This window comes from Drosophila erecta, unplaced genomic scaffold (assembly GCF_003286155.1).
Source record: "Drosophila erecta strain 14021-0224.00,06,07 unplaced genomic scaffold, DereRS2 tig00000092-arrow-pilon, whole genome shotgun sequence".
NCBI classification, from domain to species: domain Eukaryota; kingdom Metazoa; phylum Arthropoda; class Insecta; order Diptera; family Drosophilidae; genus Drosophila; species Drosophila erecta.
This window is the reverse complement of record NW_020825207.1, coordinates 11743912-11763709: the sequence shown is the minus strand read 5'-3', so window position 1 is coordinate 11763709 and position 19798 is coordinate 11743912. Positions and strand designations below refer to the sequence as shown.

Genomic DNA, 19798 nt, shown 5'->3' with positions numbered 1-19798 from the left:
AATTCAGTTGATGAATTATTCACACTGAACTGCGTGGAGGAAGCCACTAAGTGAATAAATATACTGACAATCTCTACATGAGTTACAATTTGTTACTTGCAAAACTAAATAGCTTTTTATTAACAGCACTAGTTGTAAATATTAATAAACGTTATTTACTGTTAAAGATCGTTATAACATGTCGAACAAGTACAATATCATTTGCTTTATTACGGGTCAGATTTATATTGGTTTTGAACAAATTATGATGTATTTATTACATTCTACCTCGTTGAAAATGTTTGTACATGCAATTCAAGTATCCCGCCATAACTTTTGCCATTCACCCGTCGGACTATAAAGTAGTGGAGACAAGCCGTAAAATACAGTGAATCGCATCTGGTACAGGTACACAAATATTTCCCATCCCTAGCAAAGAGCGAGAAAAAAAAGTGAATCGAATCGTCATCGTCTTGGCCCATTAATTGCGGAGAAAAAAGATTGCAGTGCCGAAAAAACGGTCAAGGAAGAGTTCCAGCGACACCGCAACTTCCAAACACTCCAAGCGAAGATCACGTGGAGAGGTACAGCCCAAGAAACCGGAGGGGAAACCAGACCAAACCAAACAACCGCCCAGCCCCGATTTCGTGAATCACCAGTGGAACTATGGAGCAGACCCCGATCACCGATGCGGAGAAGGTGCGCATCGTATCGGACTTCATCCTACATGCGCCGCCCGGCGAGTTCAACGAAGTGTTTAACGATGTGCGGGAGCTCCTTAAAAATGACACTCTGCTGAAGGATGGGGCTAGCCACGCCTTCGCCCAATACAACAAGGACCAGCTGACTCCGGTTCGCATCGAGGGCACCGATCATAACGCCATCATATCGGAACACAACGATCTGGGTGAGTTTAGTTCCATCAATGCCCTTAAATGGACAAAGCCCACCATGAGTCACCTACACACATTGTTTGGGTTTCGGTCGATATCTTGAGCCCCCCACTGATAAGCCATTGCATTCCAGGAAACGGTCGCTTCTACGACCCGCGCACAAAGCAAGCATTCAAATACGACCACCTCCGGAAAGAAGCTTCCGACTACCAGGACGTGGAGGCAGATGGCACTGCGGAGCCCTGGAGGGCTGCCCTCGACCTGGAGACGCTCGCCTACACTGCCAGTCATTATAGACACGGGGTAAGTTAAGAGTGGATACTCTTTTGCTTACAATAACCCGGATAATTATCTTTACAGGTCAGCTCTGTCTTCGGGAAGGCGCAGGGAAACCAGATCACCCTGACCATTTGCATCGAGGACCATCAGTTCCAGCCGAAGAACTACTGGAATGGCCGATGGCGCTCCCAGTGGCACGTCACCTTCCAGGCGGGCAGCGGATCCGCCGAGCTAAAGGGTGTGCTCAAAGTGCAGGTGCACTACTATGAGGACGGCAACGTGCAGCTGGTGTCCTCGAAGGAGTGCCGCGAGAGCGTGGTGGTCAGCAACGAGCAGCAGGTGGCCAAGGAGGTGATCCGCCTAATCGAGGACGCCGAGAACGAGTACCAGCTGGCCATTTCCGAGAACTACCAGACGATGTCGGACACGACTTTCAAGGCTATGCGTCGCCAGTTGCCTATCACCAGGACCAAGATCGACTGGAGCAAAATCGTCTCGTACAGCATTGGCAAGGAACTGAAGACGCAATAAGACCACGAGGTGCAAGCGGAAGAGGAGCGGACACAGTCGACAAAGCGGCCCAACAGTCTTCCACTTGCCATGGCCAAGCGAGCATAGGAACCGATCGCCAGCATTAACACCACAGCATCCAAAACGAAGTAGCAGGAATACGACGGCGGGCAGGTGCGGGTGCCTGCCAAAAACAAATGTCTGTAATTGGCTATATACATACGAACATATACCTACTTATATATATACGGCCTGTATTTATACTGTGTTATACAACGACGAAAGTGCGTATACATTACTACTTATATTGTTTACGATCGGAGACGATTGGATTGCAAGGATTTGGATGACTTTAGCCTGACGGTGAACACGTACACTGCCGCCTCGTCTGCTTCACGATCGCCACCAATTGTCGCCTTTATCGTTTAAGAAGAGCATTAAACGCGGATTTTATCATGTCCTCTGACCTATGTATTATTCTAATTTTAAACGAATCAAGCTCGAGATCTGCGCTCAAGATGAGCCAGTCAATTCTTTGTCCGGAAGACCAACCAGCCGACTCTCGACTATTTTAAGTGGTATCATTAGGAGCACTCATTCAAGTTTTTCGCTTTCCCGATTGTTCACCAACCAACCACCAGTATGAGCATTAATATTAACTATGCTAAACCACTGATCATTTTTGCCAGCTCTCCATTGACAAACAATAACTAAAGACTTTGATTTTATAAAAACAATAAATTTGTAATTAAAATAACATAACTATAAAACATTTAAGATTGCTTGAATTAGTCAAATTTAAAGAGAATAAACTAATTGAATCGGACATTGTCGTCACTTTGAATGTGTTTCTGGTTGCTGATCCGATTCGGATAGAATAACATTGGAATCAACCTGCTGGGCAGGAAGTTTGCTTATGCTCTCGGGCAGATCAAAAGTTAGTTCCTCAGATTTTTTGAGCAAAAAACGTTTATCCGGGTTGAGTTTTGTTTCCAGCTCCAGTCGGTCGATCAGCCAGCCTCTATCCGGCTGATTAGAGGCCCAAAAAAATAAAGTGCCTGCAAATAAAAGGCTGATGACGCCAACGATCTTTAAAAAGCTATGGAGCTACATACCTTTATCCTTGCTGCCCCGCACAGGCACCTCGCAATTTGCCTCCTCCGCATTGCAATTGTTGTTCGCGTTTGACAGATCAATGCCCGAGTCCTTGATGGGCTCTCCCAGGAGGCCAACTGCTCCTCGATGGCTCCGCAGTGCCTTCAACGCCAGTTTGTAGTACTCTGCAGATTTCACCCGATCCTCCATCTTCCACTTCATGTACATTACTGCGGATATGGAGGCCACGGCACCGTAGACACAAATGGTGCCCAATGTTCGGTTCGACGGAAATTTCAGTCCAACCATTTTGCTAACGCCTTTTTATTTACAATTTAGCTGCGGTTACTTGTGTAATATTCGTTATAGCCGGCGCCGAATTAGAGATGGCAGTTAGTCGATATTGTTAAGTGAAAAGGCATATAAACAATCAAGTCCACCTCTAGTTGTATTGCTATGCAAATTGTTGACAGAAAATATAACAAAGTCGTCTATTATTATGTTGTTTTAGTGATAATAAATTCATATCATAAAAAGACTGATAAAATGCTGCCTCTTAATTAAAGAACAACTTCGATAGTTATTTGTTTTGAAAAATCAGCTGACTTTATAACCAGGGCTGCAACGACACACTTACAGTTTTTAGATTATACAACAAAACGGATGGTTTACTAAATATCTATCTGTAAATTAACATTTGCCGAAAACAGATTAAATAAAACATAAGACATGACCAGCTTTACGACCGTTTTCCAAATGGCAAGGCAGCGATTGATAGCCCCAGCGATAGGAAACTGGGCACGTTTCTATGCCGCAAAACCTGCGCCGGCAGGTGAGTCTCCGCATCCAGGTTAAAAAGTTAACTACTAATGGTAAACACATCCCACAGCGAGCAAGAAAAAGAAGCTTGGCAAGCTGGGGCCCATCGTGGAGAAGAAGGTCCTTCCCGTGGAGACCGATGCCAACAAGCTGGTGAACTATGTGTGCGGTAGTAACTACCTGAAAACAGGAGAAGATGTCAAGGTGAGTTTCACTTTTTATTTTCCTAGTGCGCTCTTTTGTATGGAATTGCTGAACAGATCAAACCGGATGCGGAGTACCCCGAATGGCTGTGGACGCTGAACACGGAACGCATCATTCCTCTGGACGAACTGGACCCCAACACCAAGCAGTACTGGCGCCGCTTGAGGAAACTGGCCTTGCGGCGCAACAATCAGCTGTCCAAGCTAAAGAAGTTCTAGAACCTATAGCCCGGGGTGTTATTGTTGATTCTTGAGGCCCAACCAACCCTCAAAGTGGCCCATGTTGTTTGCGATGCTCTCCTGAGCAACAAGTGTGCAAACACCATGTCTTTTTTTATTTTTACTAAAAGCGAACTGCAAATACATTTATTGCACCGTCTTATCATAAAGTTCAGGTGTATAAAAGTCATGGAGTTGCGGGAAGTATTCATTTAGTGGTCAAGAAATGTGGAGCGGATCTGGTTTAGTTAAGCTGCTCCTCGGGGCAATCCTGATGGCAGCAGCATCATCTGCACAAGGCAACTCTTCAAGTAAGTATCACGAATAGCGGAGTATGGTATCCCGGATTATCAGTGAAATCCTCTTGCAGAGAACGTTGTCTGCTACCAGGGCACGTGGTCCGTTTATCGACCTGGTCTGGGCAAGTTCGGCGTGGAGGATATTGATCCGTTCTTGTGCACCCATCTTATTTACGCCTTCCTGGGCATCGAGGAGACGGGCCAGCTTCGGGTGATAGACGCTTATCTGGATCTTGAAGAGAATGGTGGGCGCGGAAATATCAAGAGCTTTAATGCCCTCAAGCTAAAGAATCCAGTATTGAAGACGCTCGTGGCCGTGGGTGGTTGGAACGAGGGTTCCAAGAGATTCTCCTTAGTGGCCCGCGATCCCTTGAAGCGTGCCAAGTTCGTGGATGATGTGGTCAGGTTGCTGCAGCGCCATGGTTTCGATGGCCTGGATCTGGATTGGGAGTATCCTAGCCAGCGTCACAGTCTGGATAACGACGATCGCTCAAACTATATTACTTTCTTGAGGGAGCTGAAAGAGGGGTAAGATAAGAAGGAATTGTATGAGCTGCTCTTTTCTAACCCTGCAACCCTTCTCAGCTTGGAACCCTTTGGTTTTCTGCTCAGTGCTGCTGTGGGCTCCGCACAATTCTCCGCTGAAATATCGTACGACATTCCGGCTATTGTCCCGTATCTGGACCTCATTAATGTGATGGCCTACGACCTCCACGGACCGTGGGACAAGGTGGTGGGCATCAATGCTCCTCTGTATGCTGCTGAAAGTGATGCGAGTGATTCTACCGGGCGGCAACAGCAGCTGAACGTGGACGCCGTGGTCAAGTATTGGCTGCTATCAGGTGCTCCGGCTGAGAAGCTGGTCCTAGGAGTTCCTTTCTACGGACGCTCCTTTACTTTAGCCACCGCCGAGGGCAACCAGCCAGGAGCGCCGCATATCGGCAAGGGCATTGCAGGAAAATACTCCCGCGAACCGGGTGTCCTGGGTTACAACGAACTCTGCGAGATGATGGGACAGGAGGAGTGGACACAGAAATGGGAGGTCACACAGCAGGTGCCTTACGCCTTCAAGCAGCGCCAGTGGGTGGGGTACGAAAATCCACGCAGCTTGGCGCTCAAGGCGCAGTATGTGATGGATCACCACCTGGGTGGCATAATGATATGGTCCCTGGAATCGGACGACTTCCGCGGCACATGTGGTCAGCAGCCCTATCCCCTGCTGCACGAAATCAATCAAGTGCTCTTCGGCGGCAACACGCCATCTGGTTTGACCACCGAATCGAACAAGAACACGATCAGTGAAGGATTCAGTTGTCCAGCTGATGCGCCCGAAGGATATGTTCGGGATCCAGACAACTGCGCCAAGTTCTACTATTGCAGTGGCGGCAAGACCCACAACTTTGATTGTCCTATTGGGCTGAAGTTTGACCTTGACACCAACAGCTGCAACTATTCTGGATCAGTAAAGTGCTAGATTTTATTTGTCCAAAACAAAGTCTCTGAGTTTCGGTATTTTGAGGCACCTAGTCAACGATCTTAAGGTTTAGTGGCATGTTTTTGAAGTTGTACACGGGCATGCCCGGTCGCCAAATGACAAAGTTCTGATCACACTTGACCTCAGCGGCTGGTCGACACATGACCTGTTTCTCGTCGAAGTACTGACCCTCGAGGCACTCATAGTAGATCCTCTCCCCATCGCGGCACTCATGGTACAATCGGCAATCCCAACCATTGCGCATGAACCCATCATGGGGGCACATTCCGATGGCTTCTGTGGTCGGCTTCTCTGTTGTGAGGGCGTTCTTGTCGCCCAAGGCGGAGAAGATCACACGAAGCAATCCATGACTCTCGCCACAAGTGCCACGGAAATCGTCTACGTCTATGGTCCAGGCCATGGCGCCACCCAGCTTGTGCTTCTCCAACAGGTGCATCTTGGCCCAGATGCTTTGCGGGTTCTCGTAGCTCACCCACTGATCACCCAGTGTGGCATAGGGCACCTTGGCCACCTGGTCAAACTTCCTGTTCCATTTGGACTGCTGCACGCACCACTCGTTGTAGGTCATGAAGCCGGAACGGTGAGTTTGCTTAGTCGGTCTGCCAGGTCCTTTGCAGGGGGATCCCACTGCCGATTGATTCCTATCCATGGTGTAGGAGCGCACGAAGAGCGGGATGCCCAAGATCAGCTTCTCTGGGGCTTTTCCATTTCGTTTCCAATGCCCAATGGACTTAGTCGCGCTGTCTTCATTTCCACGAAGTGGAGCATTGTAAGTCAAGCGCTGACGAAACGGATCCCGCTCGTCGTGCATCATCAGATGGACAAAGTCAGAGTTCTTTACTATCTCGGGGATATTGTAGCTTTCCAGGTGCCGCTTGTTGGTTCGTCCCAGCACAGCCACCATTAAAATGAGCTGGTGATGTCGAAAGCTATCGGAATAGGGGAAGCACTTAGTAGATGATAAGAAAATCCCGCAAGGACTCACATTAATCCCAGCTCCTTTAGCAGGATCACAAAGTTCTGGCGATCCTCCGACTGACCACCGAACTGTGTGGGATAGCGCCAATCGATCTGGACGCCATCGAATCCCCACTGGGACATGAAGTCCAACATAGAGGTATAGAAATTGTCCCGCTTCTTTGGGGAGGCCACCATCCGGGAGAACGCGCTGGAATCCTCCTCCCAACCACCGATGGTAAACATCACCTTCCTAATGCTATCCCACTTCATGGTTTTGACGCTGCTCAGCTTGTCTATAAAGAGTTATTGATTAAATAAAATATGAAATAAACCCTTTAACTTACTCTTCTCAAGTAGCAGAATCTTGTCGGTGATCCTCAGTTGACCGGTCTCCCCGTCCACACCTATTCCAGAACCAAGGACCAAGTGGGTGCACAGTCTGGAGTCCAAGTGCCACTCAAAGAATTGGCTGCGTCCTTTGTAATAGTAGGAGGCCAAATCATATTGACAAAAGACATTATCTGCAGGAATGTTAAAAGAATCGAAGGAATAGTATTAGGATCTACTTACACTCTTTTGCTAGACAACCGCAGATCAGCAATACCATTACCATTAGAACATAGTGAAAAGAAGTCATGGCAAAAGTCAACCTAACGATTAAAACTTGAAATTTTATAATATTTTCCTAATCGTAGATTAAGTGAATGGTTTAGTAAACAAAATCTGGGCTTAAATTTGTTTTCCGACAAGTATAAGTGTTTTGATCACAAGGAGTGTCATTTATGAAACAGTATAAAACAGATTATTTGTTTACTGGAAACGCACTGCTTACTGGATAAGTGTAATTGTATCCCCAATTTAATGCACCTCTGGTTTTTTAAGATAATAAATTGCGTTTTTCAAATTCCTTTGTCATGGCAATAACACGTTAAGTCACCTGTGTTTACACAAATATGGTTTCTTGTTAACAAGTCTTACCGTTGTTGGGTTCTTTATCATTATTTCAATATTGAAATTGAATCATTCGCACTTGCTTCATGGCGTGTCTCATAATTTCCCTCAAGTCCCTCAAGTTAGTCACGGTGACTAACTTCATCATTGTAAATGTTAGTATTGCAAGATCTAAATCTTATCGGGCATTTCGGTAGTCATAAATATGAATTAATGATATACAATTCGTTGTAAGGGCCACTTGATAAATAATTGATTTCTTGTGTAATAGTCATGTCTATTTTCATTATGTATTCATTTAATAGGGACAGTCGACATTTTGCGGCCAGTCACATGTGTAGGTTGAGGTACTGAAGTACAGTCCTTCCCCGCATTGAAAGTCGTAGCGAATGCCTCCGATGCACTGGTAGTACTTATTGCAGTCGCCAACCGAGTGAAAGTGACCATCTGCGGAGCAGTCTCCACTGGAGCCGCCTCCGCTGCCACCACTTCCACCACCGGGAGTGGGTGCCGGAGTGGGAGCGGCAGTTGGAGCGGGAGTAACACTTCCTCCTCCTCCACCACTCACTTCCTTGCCCAGAGCTCGGTTCATGGTCTTCAGCAGGGGGTAGGACTCTCCACACAGGCCGCGGAAATCATCCGTCTCGATGGACCACATCATGGCACCACCCAGATTGCGGGACTCGACCAGCTGCATCTTTATCTGGATGCTTTCGGGATTGTCATAGCCGATCCACTGATCTCCCTGGAAAGCATATGGAGCACCGTTCTCCTGATCGAAAACGGTGTGCCAGTTGTTCAGGCAGATCTCGTGGTAGCCCAGGAACCCATTTTCCCGGGTGTAGATGCCAGCAGACCCGGGACCAATGGACGCAGCTCCGGGCCAGTTCTGTGAGCTATCGGACATCTGGTAGCTGTGGCCATAGAAGCCAATGCCCAAGATAAGTTTCTCCGCGGGTGCACCTAGGCATTATTCATTAGCTTAATAAATAGATTCCCAGATTTGTTAACTCACCATGGGAAAGCCAGTAGTCAATAGATTCGGTGACCTCGGGCAGAGGAGCGTTCAGACCCAGATAGCCATCCAGAGCCATGTGGAAGTCGTAGGTCATAACGTTAATGAAAGTCAAGTGCTGCGAAATGGCCGGAATGTCGTATGATATGCTGGCCGATTTCTCTGAGGCACCGACGGCAATACCCAGTTCCAATCCATGCTGGTCGTAGCTGTCGGGGATTGATACATGTTATTGCGCTGCAAGGAATAACCAACGCCATAACCACTCACGTTTCCTTAATCTCGCGCAGCAGAGTAACGAAGTTCTCGCGATCCGCTTCACTGCCTCCTCGCTGTCTAGGGTACTCCCAATCCAAATCCAATCCATCAAAGCCGTGCTGCTGAATGAAGGTCAGGGAAGTTGAGACAAAGGTGGCACGCTTGGCAGGATCGGCGGCCATGGCCGAGTACTTGGTGGAACCTTCATTCCAGCCACCAACCACCGCCAAAACCTTCAGGTTTGGGTTGCGCTGCTTCAGCGCAATCGTTTGACTAATAAAACCTGTGGGGAAAACCGATTTCATTAGCGATTTCATTCAAATAAGTGAAAATATAACTTACCAAGTCCATCGTCCATGTCCAGCCAGGTGTCCAGGGACTTGAACTCGCCGGCATCGCTGATTCCGAAGAAGGTGTAGCTGATGTGGGTGCACAGGGAGGGGTCAATATCAGAGGGTGTGAACTTTCCATCTCCGGGACGGTAGTTGGCCCAGGTGCCCCAGTAGCAGTTCAGCAGCTCTGCAGGATTATAAGGGTCCAATGAGATACGGATTCCTGGGAAACTTTGTCAACTACTCACTTTCGCTGGTGGCCACTTGTCCAAGGCAAAGGCAAAGAGCTACCAAGGCCCAAATCGAGACTAACTTCATCCTGCACTTCGTAGGTTAATGATAACAATAGCGCTTCGTATCATGGTTCCTCGTTTATATAGGCCGCTCCCCAGCAAATTTCTTATCGGTGGAACATCGACAACGTTGATAATTCGCCACTTCACAAAAGAAATCGGTGAAATAGAAAATAAAAGTATAATATATTGCACTCAGCGAGGAAACTGAAACGACAAGTGACCTATATCTATATTCTTACATTATGCATATAAATTTCAATTTATTGCCTGAATTTCAAGTGCATCTTGAGATTTGGAGAATGGCCCACTTGAAGAAACATTTTATCATCGTCCTGGATGGTGATTCAAACTGTTGCTAGCTTCTTGTTCAGACACTTCACAAAGTGTAAATTATGTAAATAAACTTGTATTCTATGAACTACAAACAAAGCTCATTTATTTGATCAGGATTGATAATTATCATTAACATTTTTTTTTTTCGAATTTGATTACAGTTTTTAGGAATCATTTCGTTTGTTACAAGTCTAGGAATTTCCTTGATAGAAATGGTTTTTTCCCAAGAGTTTTGGTGAAATAACTTTTGAAACTCTTGAAAGTCACAAAAACCAGTCTTTTTAAAATTTTCAAACATTTATTCTGAACAATGGGAGTGCCCGATTACCAACGCAGCTTCCTGTTGATGGTCTTGAGCAGCGGATAGGTCTCACCGCACTGACCGCGGTAGTCATCCGTTTCCAAGGACCAGATCATGGCGCCGGCCAGACCCTTGGACAGAGCAAAGTCCATCTTGTACTGGACACTGAGCACGTTGTCGTAGCTCACCCACTGGTCACCGGAGTAGGCGTAGGGAGCGGCATTTCCGTAGTCGAAGATGGTGTGCCAGTTGTTCAGGCAGATCTCGTTGTAGCCCAGGTACCCGTTAGAGCCAGTGTAGGATCCAGCGGCGCCTTCTCCGCGGCACGGTGCTCCCGGCCAGTTCTGGGAGGAGTCCGACAGCTGGAAGGAATGTCCGTAAGTGCCCACGCCGAGCACCAACTTGTTGGCCGGAGCACCCTGGCTCAGCCAGAAGTTGATGGCGTTCTCCACGGCCCACTGGGGGGCATTGAAACCGGTCTGGCCATCGGAGGCCATGGCAAAGTCGTAGGTCATCACGTTGATGAAGTTGACATGCTGAGCAATGTTGGCAATTTCGTAGGATGCACTGGCCAATGACTCGCCGGCGCCCACCGCAATACCCAGCTCATAGCCATAGGGAGCGAACCTGCAGGACACAAACCATTAACTTAAAGTAGGCTTCGGGCGTAGATCCTGTACTCACGCCTCCTTAATCTCGCGCAGCAGAGTGACAAAGTTAGCACGATCGTCCCAGTTGCCACCGCGCTGGTTGGGGTACTCCCAGTCCAGATCCAGACCATCGAAGCCATGGTTGCGCAGCAGGTTCAGGGCGGAGTTGATGAAGTTCTGGCGCTTGTACCAATCGCGGGCCATCGAGGAGTACTTGGTGGAGCCCTCGTTCCAGCCGCCGACCACGGCCAGGACCTTCAGGTTGGAGTTCTGCTGCTTCAGGCTAATCGCCTGACTGATGAAGCCCAGATCGTAATCCAGCCAGGTGTCCAGGGACTGGATGTCACCATTGTCGTTGATTCCGAAGAAGGAGTAGCTCAGGTGGGTGCACAGACCAGCATCGATGTTGGACACATCGAACTTGCCATTGCCGCTGCGGTAGTTGGCCCAGGTGCCCCAGTAGCAGTTGACGATGCCTGGATCATTCCAGGAATAAAGATGGATTAACTATTAGGCCAACGGGAAATCCGCCCAGATAGGACTTACGTTCAGCACCGATAACCTGGCTAAGGCAGAGGACTGCGAGTAGTGCCAATAACTTTCCCATTGCAAGAAATGCTGATTGGTTCATGTTCCATCTAGGTATTTATACACTTCCTCGCGGATCTTATCACTGCCCTTATCTTCATCAGGTGAGCCGGCTACTGCACTCCACTTGTGGGACAAATTTATTAGGACTTCGTCGCGTGCTTGGAATTTTAATATTTATAATATACTAGGGACCGGTATCTGTATCTCAAGTACAGATTCATTTTTGTTTACTGTCCCTTAAGTAGTAAATACTTTGAAGAGGTGCTTCAACATTTAACACTTTTGTTATATTCGGCAAACGTAGCTCATAAAAGCATATTGCTCTTAATAGAAACGTGAATACTTCGGCCTACAGCGTGATGCTCTAACTTCCATTTGGGTGTATAATTGTTCAATATTTTTGATCAGATTTTAAGTTAACATAAAGCTGGTTTCTAAGCTTTAATACCCCAAATCAACTAGACCATTTAAATAAAAACAGGCTTCAAATTGGCAGATGGGTATTTTTGGGTCTGTCATTACAAGTATTTTTAAAGAAATCCCGGAGCCTGGTGTTCACAAGGACATAAGAAGGTTAGTTATAGGCCAAAAAACTCAATATGCTCAACTGACATCAACATGATTTTTAGACTTTAGCGACTATATTATACCCCTGCTCTCGACCTTAACTGAAATTTATATAGGATACATTGATCGGTCTCAAACAGTTTGAAACGAAAATAAATTAAAAAAGTTTGTTTACTAATAGTTATATAGCAATTTGTTCTTTGTTCTGCCAACATTTCAACTGACTTTTTTTGTTAAGCTATTTTTGGATTATGACTGGCTTATAGATTCATTGATAATGAGATTAGGAAAAGATTTTCATTGAGTGGGAATAAATTATTTTGAATGGGCTGCTTAAAATAATCTGGATTTCAGCCATTGACTCTTCTTAAGATAGTGTCATGAATGATTTCATTAAAAATAATGTTTGATTATAATCTCATTTAGTACAGATAGATTAAAAGGTGATTAATGATTGCGATAGAACTGTGAATAAAAATAAAAGTCGGTAGATTCTTTAGAAGCCAAATTCAACAAGTCGTAAAAATATTTTTGTTACTCTTTTTTGGACTTGTACGATTTATACTATTTTTATTTCCAAGCGTTTTGAATTCAAATGTACTCTTCCTACCCATATTGGAATTTCAAATCACAGTCAATTTCTGATATGTTATTTTCTTAAACATATTTATTGTTTATTAACCAATTTCGGTGAACAATGTAATAAACTTTTCGACATTAAATGGAGATTCTCCAACAGCTTTGAGTAGAAATGCAAATATAAATAAAATTTCTGCGACCAGTTCAACTGTAAAGCGCTCAGATTAACAAACGTGTGTCAGTGCGTTGGACATTCGATCCGCGGTTTAGTTGGCCACGTAGATCTCGAACTCCTTGTAGGCCAGCTCCTCGCCGCCGTACGGAATGTAGCAGCATCCGTGGGAGGGCTGCACCTTGCCCACAGTGATGGTTCCGTCGTGGGTGGCGCGGCCAATGAAGAGCGGCTCTCCCTCGGCGGTCTCTCCGGCGGGCAGGGCGTTGGGCGGGATGTTGCCGGCATCCACGGGCACCCAATGGCCGCCGCCGGCGCACAGCACCTCGTATTCAGCGTGTCCGTGCTCACCGCCTCCCCAGGCCACATAGGTCACTCCATGGGAGGGATGCAGCTTGCCGGGAATGAGGTCGCCCTCATGGCGGGCACGGGCGATGTACAACTGCTCGCTGCTGTCGAATCCTCCCTCCAGGGCGTTGGGCGGAACCTCTCCGTTGGCGGCGGCCACCCAGCATCCTGGTCCGCTTCCAGTGGGCGCGGCAAAGCCCATGGCGGGAGCCGATGGAGCGGGCTCTGCAAAGAAATAGTGGCATTTATCAGAAATCTATGAAATCAACAGCAACTCATATATGTATATACTAGGCCAAGCCATATGTATAGAAAATATATAGTCTTAAAGACCTATTTAGTATTACTGACAGTTTGGTTGGTTTTTTATGGACCAACGTATCAGTTCCAAATAATGTAAGACCAACCCTATAAGTAGTGGGTATAATAATACTAGATATGCAAATAGAAGCAGCTGACTTTGGTGAAAACAATAGGTTTCATTGAGCAGCTGTATAACAATAGATCATTTAGATCATTACGATGGGTAAACTAATCAGAGAGAGGACGTTGTGCTGGACGTTTGATAAAAAAGGGGTGGAGCTGGGTGGAAACTCACCATCAATCAGCCAGGTTCCGCTGGCACCCCATCCCGTGCAGATGCCGACGAAATTGACTGGGAACAGGCTACCAGCATCGTAGGAAAGGAAGGCAGCGGCGTCTCCTTCGCGGCCGACGGTGATGACGTTGTCGTACCAGCGCACCCAGAAGCCACGGAATTCGCCGGCATCCAGGATGCCCGGAGTAGGCACCTCAGTCACCTCGGGCTTCTGGCGGTCCTTGCGGATTACGGACTTGGTGTTCTCCCATCCGCCCAGGAAGATCTCGAAGATGGGCCCGTTCTCATCGGGGGTTGGTGTGAGGGCCAAATGGGCGTCCTTGGGAGAACGCACCTTGAAGGTAAACACTCCTCCGCTGGCGGGGAAGAATTGGTACTCCAACTTATCGGGGGTGTTGATTTCTGCAAAAGAAATGGCATATTAGTTCACCTTTTCAGAGGCAACTGTACACGGCTACGCTTTTTTGAGCCAACTGTACTAGACCTACAACCACTTGGGAGGTGGGAAAGTTTTGAGGTTTGAATTAACAACCTCAAACATGAGAGTGTTGTCATACAAAATTCTTGAACTGGAAAGAATTTGTAGCTATTTTTATGTTTGTGAGGTTTCTACATAGATATATATCAGCATGTTTAGCGTCTGTTTTTGTTTTCGCTTGTTTATTAGCGCCATTCGCATGATGTCATTTAGATCGCCATCGGTTCTTTGCTGCTAAATACGAGTATTCTAGCGAATTCCACTCAAGCTTTATTTCGAGCTATGAGCCGGCTCTAATGCCACTCGAGCGACAAACATTTGCCCAGATATATGCGAGTTAGTGCTTTTCGCTGTGAATAGATTACACGAATGGTTTCTCAAGCAACATTATTTCGCATGACATCATTGGAGGTGCATCTTTCGTCTGACCCCGAGGGTCGCCCTTGCTGAATTCCTATTGATTATTGCCAGAGTTCAAGGCGAAGACTAGTGACTCATCGCAGATGGCGAACATTTTCGGACACCTTGGGTGGAGAATGAATTCGATGGGTCATAAATTAAACCAAAAAGGCATTCCAAAATGTATAGCATATTGCCATTAATTGAATCTGGACGATCACGAGGTGAAAGTTGCTTGAATTTTCCACTGATAGAAAGCGAACATAGATAAAGAATGATATGTTTCGATTCTAGGAATTGCACGACACAATTTTATTTTGGTCGTGGGCCAAAAGTTCTGCCGCACATGTTCCCATCTTTAAATTCACCCAATTATCTATTCCATTATCCAACTGCTCAGGGCACTCCACCCACAACCACTGGGAAACTCACCGATTGGCATGATTGCTGCTCCTATCAACGATGTTCGCTTACTGAGATTCTGATTCAAACTGACCCAATGGAACCCAAATGCCGGCGAGGTAAGCACCGCTAGAAAACCGAAGCAGTGCGAGAACAAAAGCTCCACGAGCTTTGGGGCTCTCACTTGCAAATGGGAGATCGTCGGCCACATAGAAAGTATTCGACTGTACCAGTTCGAATTGGCAACTTATTCACATAGAGTTCTGCTGCTCATGCTATGCCTAGTCTTTAACTATGTATTTAAAAAACAATTCAATTTCTTAATTGTTTTCTAGGAGTACAAGCTAATATAAAAATATTTCTTAAATCTTATTTAAGTCCATTATAAAGTAAAATATTCATTTTTGGTATATTGCATTGACTTTGAAAAATGATTAACATATATTTTTAAGTAGAATTATTGTACGCATATCTAAATTATTTCAATGCATTACACTGAGGCTTTAGACCTCGTGGTAAGAGCATGTAAGCTTCGGTTCAACTATGGTAGTTTTGCCACCTAGTTTTGCTGAGGAGGTCTATGACTCAGGTTGGCAAAAGCTGCCGCTTAGTCATCAAAACCATCAGCAAGCTTTTATTGCCGAAATGCTTTGGCTATGGGCATGATAATTTTCATTTCGACTTAAAAAATGTAAACTTTTAAGAAATTTTCAGTTAGTACGCAATGCACTATTCTTTTCCTGTTCAACAAAGCGGGGCCTAGTAAAATCTGTGATATAAGCATCCGTTCAAAGTACTGATTAAAATTCATATTAGCTTCTTGAGCATGAATGATGTGTAAAGTCAGCTTTAACACTCTTCGATCTTCATTTATTTCAGCTAGGGTACATCCAATTCTATCAATTTGTGTTTCCTGCTAGCTGCCGTTAGTGTCGTCACTTACTTTGGCGTCATGGGATGCTTTTATATTGTGTGGTCACATGGCTATCCAAACCAGGGCATCAAAAGGCTACGGCCAATGATTTCACCGCAATGGTCTTAAATGGTTGATGCTGATATAATGTGCTAGACTCTGAGCAACAATAAACAGGTTACCCACATTGCGTCATCAATTATTTATTGCGCTGCCGTAGTAGATTTATAAAATGTGTTGTTCCAGCATATTGAAGCATACTTTTAGGGGCACCCAATAATTTAGTGCCAAATGGTAAGACCAATTCTTTTGGATACTACGCTACTTTATCCGTCCTGTGACGAAAGTGGGATTATCTTTCTTTACGTCACAACTGCTTATTTTGTGGCTTCTCAATGTCAGTTGGTTTTCTATCGTCTCGCCGGTTGGTCGCACTTTTTTTACTTTTTTATCGTGCATGCGCAGAAAATCCACGCGAAGTAATATTGTCTAAAATAAACAAATTGTTATTTGTGTTCTCAGCCAGTGCTGGCCGTGCCAAATTGTCTTGTGATAAGAGTAGATCAATTGCTCACGCCGTGCAACTTGGTGTATTTATATCGGAGACACCTGAACATACAGCCAGAAATATATATAAATACAAATATACACGATGGCAGACGAGTAAACAAACAATGCACTGCTCATGAAAGGGTGCCATTTGTTGTTAACTTTTGGTGTAGTACTAGATCATTTCACCAAAAGGGCTTGAGGTTTCACGTTCAGTTCATCTGGATTCATAGAGAATGGGTTCAAGATTGCTACATAAGTTAAGTACTTAAAGGTTTAACTTAAGTCGAAGTATTTACTCAAACTGAAGTGCAGTGTTAGGATCTAAGGAAAAACATCTGTGTAGTTTGTCCTATGATGGAGGCAGACAGCAGTTTAACCTTAATGAATGTATGCCGTGGCAGAGAACCAATGGCTTTCACAAAATATTTCATCATTTATATCTAATCTTTCAGATATCTTCTAAACAGAGTGCACTTTTTCCATTGACGAGCCCCCAACATTTATTTACACTGCACAGATAAGCTGGCGAAACAAGTTAAATCTGTTTACAATTTCCCATTTAGTTTTATTGCTCAGTTTGCATAACACAGTGACCTCTGGAATGCTGGGCCATGAGTTGTCATGCTTGCCATTCAATTAAGAGATATTTTCATTGGTGAAATAAATTAACTCGATTCAATTAACATTTCCGCTGGCGACTTTGCGACAGATCCAGAGACAAATGTAAATCTGGTTGAGGGGGTCAATTGGATCCAATTGGGTCTCAGTACCCGCCTACCGGACTTTTTCGCAAGTGTCAACAGCCAATTGAGAGTTAAGTGGCCTAGGGCAATCAACTTCGCAGTAACCCGAGTCGAAAAGGACTTATTTTTAGCAGTATTAAGATGTTTTGTAATATTCTACTTTTTTAAAGTGGGTTATATTATCCATAGACACACGTTAACTGTTTATAATGGGTTAAGATCGCATCGTAAACGAAAGGAAAAGTGCATAAATGCGAGCAGAGATAGCGTCAGATTGACTTATCGCGTATACGCCCCGTTGAGCCACGTGAAAAATGTTTAGTTCTTATGAAATCGTCCAACTGGCCCAAACCAAATCAGCTGAAAACATAAAAATAAACCAATATAAACATTCGTATGTGTGTGTGTGCCCGACGAGCCCCCATACTTATGTACTTGGCTCATGCGCCAGTGTGTGTGTGTTAAATTTTTTTTTGTCTGTGAAATGTAAAAAGTCTGGTTTTTGCGGTGCTCTCTCGATCTTAAAACAGGCAAAGAGAAAATGTACAAACGTAATTGAGAATTTATTGCGATTGATATGACTTCGGAACCCTTTGATATTTAAATATAACTTGTGCGTAAATCGCTCGATCGTCAATGGAGTTGTTCTTCTTTCGATTAGTAATGCTTATCTTTTGTCTGGCTTTTGCTGTGTATATCCAGAGGTAAATGTGTGTGTTCACAAGTGGTTGCCCAGAGGTCACAAGCGAAGGTCGTTGGTATTTCGAGATGAAAACGTGCTGTTGTTTGGCGAAACTTGGCAGTCTCTGTGTTGTGTACAGACTAGTAGAATGGCATAATTTTCGGAACCGGTTTGTCTGGCAGAAAAAGGGAGGCGGAAAGTTATACACTCACATATTCGATAATTGGCAAGGGCACCTTGGAACTGACTCAATACATATGCTGAAAACATATCCATCAAACGAATCTATGTTAGGTTACTAAACAGTTTGTTTACTCTGTCGCCAATTTTACTGTCAACACGTTAAATTTCCAATGCAACTGCAAATTGCATTAGGGGAAGAAGGAAAGGGGTGCGTTAAATGGGGGAGGGGGTGTACAATACGTCGTGGACAAAGTTCGCAAAACGAGGAAGTGTGCGTGTGAGAGGGAGAGAGAGAAAGAGAGGATAGAGAAAATGTACCGGTTGACGCACATACCACACGCTCTAAGAACGATCTAAATAATACTCTCTCCCCAAAATGTTATGCCTTTGTGTGCGTGTGCGTTTTATCAGACCAGAGAAACCAGAGAAACGAGGTTCGCTCTTGCGCTTTTTCTGACGTCCCAAGCACGTTCGGCAACAGCTGTCAACACACTTCTACACTGACAAAAAATTATGGAATATTCACGATATATAACTTTGAATCAATAATTATTCATAGTGATTGGAATTTTGCAGAGAAGTATGCAACAAAATACTTGAATAGGAGAGTCCAAAGGGTATTTTATGAAAGAGAAAATCAATTCCTCCGAAAGATTACGCTTCCAACAAGTTCAATCTTAAACACAAAGTGCTTTTGAATTTTATCATTAACTAAATGAATCATCTGTGTTGGAAAATTCTATCAAAATATGTTTTGTTTATCAAAATGTTTTAAAGTATGTTTCACTTGTTTTGATTCCATAGTTATTGCAGTCATTGAAAATAACATATTTTGTAATCACAGTTCATTTTCTTCTTGTATAAAATCCTTTTCAAAAATACTTATTTAATCAGATATGTTTTGCATATTAAATATTGATTATAATGAATTGTGATTCAATCATGAACTAACCATTCTATTATTTCGAATTTTCGGCCTGATTGTTTCGACGTGTGATCGAAGGATTTCATTTGGTGGGTTATGATTGCAACCCTTTGTCCTGACAGTGTATATCTCTCCGATAAAAGTGTATAATACAATGCGGTCGCTCTTTGCGCTGCTGCTATCCAAGTTTCTGATGTGAGAACCAGAGCGAAAAGCGCGAAATTCGCTGAGCGAAAACTATTTAACAACCGTAAGTTGCACGGACGTGATTAGTCTCGTGGCGCTGCTCGTAGGCAAAAGAAGCAACCAGGCGACGGTGAAGAGAAATACTAATAATAATACGGCAGTGATCGAACCGAGTGATAAACGCAAACAACGCATATTGACGTGATAAACAAGTGGCAAGAATAAACAAAACATTTTAGTTAAACTGAAATCTCCGCTGTCCGCGCGCAACCTTCCAAGAATCTCAAGATATTTTGCGACATCAGGAAACAACATTCTTTGTCGCAACATGGCCGCTCCAGCGAATCCATCAAGCAATCACAAAATGAACGGAAATGGGTGAGTTTGCCTGAACAAATTGTTCTGATCGATTGTGTGTTGCATAACTGTGCAGATTGTGCACCGTGCACTTGCCAACTTCAGACATCTGTTGTCTAGCTACCCGCTTTCACTTTTCTGCCCGCCGCATATTTGGCAAATGTCTCGCCAAAGTGCCAAACGCTCGTATATATAGCCGCATATAGTGAATAGTTTTATTTTAGACCAACGCTATT

General features: G+C 44.7%; 8 protein-coding genes across 8 annotated transcripts; 3 read left to right on the top strand and 5 right to left on the bottom strand.

The window, feature by feature from the left end:
* The first annotated feature begins 365 nt into the window (after positions 1-365).
* LOC6547739 (F-actin-capping protein subunit alpha) lies at positions 366-2127 on the top strand. Its single transcript, XM_001974957.3, has 3 exons — positions 366-886; positions 1006-1175; positions 1233-2127. Exons 1-3 carry the CDS (start codon positions 646-648, stop codon positions 1680-1682), a joined length of 861 nt encoding a protein of 286 aa, XP_001974993.1. The 5' UTR covers positions 366-645; the 3' UTR covers positions 1683-2127.
* Positions 2128-2379: 252 nt separating this feature from the next.
* LOC6547740 lies at positions 2380-3183 on the bottom strand. Its single transcript, XM_001974958.3, has 2 exons — positions 2777-3183; positions 2380-2719 (listed from the first exon to the last, which is right to left on the bottom strand). Exons 1-2 carry the CDS (start codon positions 3063-3065, stop codon positions 2496-2498), a joined length of 513 nt encoding a protein of 170 aa, XP_001974994.1. The 5' UTR covers positions 3066-3183; the 3' UTR covers positions 2380-2495.
* Positions 3184-3345: 162 nt separating this feature from the next.
* On the top strand, positions 3346-4143 carry LOC6547741 (39S ribosomal protein L54, mitochondrial). The gene is made up of 3 exons (XM_001974959.3): positions 3346-3588; positions 3646-3779; positions 3836-4143. The coding sequence occupies exons 1-3, from the start codon at positions 3486-3488 to the stop codon at positions 3995-3997; spliced, it is 399 nt and encodes a 132-aa protein (XP_001974995.1). The 5' UTR covers positions 3346-3485; the 3' UTR covers positions 3998-4143.
* Positions 4144-4212: 69 nt separating this feature from the next.
* Positions 4213-5784, top strand: LOC6547742 (chitinase-3-like protein 1). Its single transcript, XM_001974960.3, has 3 exons — positions 4213-4308; positions 4368-4824; positions 4882-5784. The coding sequence occupies exons 1-3, from the start codon at positions 4224-4226 to the stop codon at positions 5768-5770; spliced, it is 1431 nt and encodes a 476-aa protein (XP_001974996.1). The 5' UTR covers positions 4213-4223; the 3' UTR covers positions 5771-5784.
* On the bottom strand, positions 5749-7554 carry LOC6547743 (chitinase-3-like protein 1). The gene is made up of 4 exons (XM_026980106.1): positions 7322-7554; positions 7096-7272; positions 6777-7044; positions 5749-6720 (listed from the first exon to the last, which is right to left on the bottom strand). Exons 1-4 carry the CDS (start codon positions 7386-7388, stop codon positions 5820-5822), a joined length of 1413 nt encoding a protein of 470 aa, XP_026835907.1. The 5' UTR covers positions 7389-7554; the 3' UTR covers positions 5749-5819.
* Positions 7555-7980: 426 nt separating this feature from the next.
* LOC6547744 (acidic mammalian chitinase) lies at positions 7981-9654 on the bottom strand. Its single transcript, XM_001974962.3, has 5 exons — positions 9556-9654; positions 9318-9494; positions 8988-9258; positions 8718-8926; positions 7981-8665 (listed from the first exon to the last, which is right to left on the bottom strand). Exons 1-5 carry the CDS (start codon positions 9623-9625, stop codon positions 8001-8003), a joined length of 1392 nt encoding a protein of 463 aa, XP_001974998.1. The 5' UTR covers positions 9626-9654; the 3' UTR covers positions 7981-8000.
* Positions 9655-10221: 567 nt separating this feature from the next.
* Positions 10222-11501, bottom strand: LOC6547745 (acidic mammalian chitinase). The gene is made up of 3 exons (XM_001974963.3): positions 11434-11501; positions 10922-11363; positions 10222-10864 (listed from the first exon to the last, which is right to left on the bottom strand). Exons 1-3 carry the CDS (start codon positions 11492-11494, stop codon positions 10261-10263), a joined length of 1107 nt encoding a protein of 368 aa, XP_001974999.3. The 5' UTR covers positions 11495-11501; the 3' UTR covers positions 10222-10260.
* A 1193-nt stretch (positions 11502-12694) lies between these two features.
* LOC6547746 (C3 and PZP-like alpha-2-macroglobulin domain-containing protein 8) lies at positions 12695-15147 on the bottom strand. The gene is made up of 3 exons (XM_001974964.3): positions 15052-15147; positions 13743-14144; positions 12695-13369 (listed from the first exon to the last, which is right to left on the bottom strand). The coding sequence occupies exons 1-3, from the start codon at positions 15059-15061 to the stop codon at positions 12891-12893; spliced, it is 891 nt and encodes a 296-aa protein (XP_001975000.1). The 5' UTR covers positions 15062-15147; the 3' UTR covers positions 12695-12890.
* Between the last annotated feature and the right edge of the window lie 4651 nt (positions 15148-19798).

Coding starts and splice junctions, on each gene's coding strand:
- LOC6547745 (XM_001974963.3), bottom strand. CDS start 11,494: ATGGGAAAGTTATTGGCACTACTCGCAGTCCTCTGCCTTAGCCAGGTT. Junction 11,364..11,433: donor CCAGGTTATCGGTGCTGAAC/GTAAGTCCTATC, acceptor GGAATGATCCAG/GCATCGTCAACTGCTACTGG. Junction 10,865..10,921: donor CTGCGCGAGATTAAGGAGGC/GTGAGTACAGGA, acceptor TGTGTCCTGCAG/GTTCGCTCCCTATGGCTATG.
- LOC6547739 (XM_001974957.3), top strand. CDS start 646: ATGGAGCAGACCCCGATCACCGATGCGGAGAAGGTGCGCATCGTATCG. Junction 887..1,005: donor ATCGGAACACAACGATCTGG/GTGAGTTTAGTT, acceptor ATTGCATTCCAG/GAAACGGTCGCTTCTACGAC. Junction 1,176..1,232: donor CCAGTCATTATAGACACGGG/GTAAGTTAAGAG, acceptor TTATCTTTACAG/GTCAGCTCTGTCTTCGGGAA.
- LOC6547744 (XM_001974962.3), bottom strand. CDS start 9,625: ATGAAGTTAGTCTCGATTTGGGCCTTGGTAGCTCTTTGCCTTTGCCTT. Junction 9,259..9,317: donor GGACATGGACGATGGACTTG/GTAAGTTATATT, acceptor TTTTCCCCACAG/GTTTTATTAGTCAAACGATT. Junction 8,666..8,717: donor TGACTACTGGCTTTCCCATG/GTGAGTTAACAA, acceptor AATAATGCCTAG/GTGCACCCGCGGAGAAACTT.
- LOC6547742 (XM_001974960.3), top strand. CDS start 4,224: ATGTGGAGCGGATCTGGTTTAGTTAAGCTGCTCCTCGGGGCAATCCTG. Junction 4,309..4,367: donor TGCACAAGGCAACTCTTCAA/GTAAGTATCACG, acceptor ATCCTCTTGCAG/AGAACGTTGTCTGCTACCAG. Junction 4,825..4,881: donor TTGAGGGAGCTGAAAGAGGG/GTAAGATAAGAA, acceptor AACCCTTCTCAG/CTTGGAACCCTTTGGTTTTC.
- LOC6547740 (XM_001974958.3), bottom strand. CDS start 3,065: ATGGTTGGACTGAAATTTCCGTCGAACCGAACATTGGGCACCATTTGT. Junction 2,720..2,776: donor GCGGGGCAGCAAGGATAAAG/GTATGTAGCTCC, acceptor TTTTATTTGCAG/GCACTTTATTTTTTTGGGCC.
- LOC6547741 (XM_001974959.3), top strand. CDS start 3,486: ATGACCAGCTTTACGACCGTTTTCCAAATGGCAAGGCAGCGATTGATA. Junction 3,589..3,645: donor CGCAAAACCTGCGCCGGCAG/GTGAGTCTCCGC, acceptor CACATCCCACAG/CGAGCAAGAAAAAGAAGCTT. Junction 3,780..3,835: donor AAACAGGAGAAGATGTCAAG/GTGAGTTTCACT, acceptor ATTGCTGAACAG/ATCAAACCGGATGCGGAGTA.
- LOC6547743 (XM_026980106.1), bottom strand. CDS start 7,388: ATGACTTCTTTTCACTATGTTCTAATGGTAATGGTATTGCTGATCTGC. Junction 7,045..7,095: donor GATTCTGCTACTTGAGAAGA/GTAAGTTAAAGG, acceptor AACTCTTTATAG/ACAAGCTGAGCAGCGTCAAA. Junction 6,721..6,776: donor CTAAAGGAGCTGGGATTAAT/GTGAGTCCTTGC, acceptor CTATTCCGATAG/CTTTCGACATCACCAGCTCA.
- LOC6547746 (XM_001974964.3), bottom strand. Junction 13,370..13,742: donor CGGAACCTGGCTGATTGATG/GTGAGTTTCCAC, acceptor ATTTCTTTGCAG/AGCCCGCTCCATCGGCTCCC.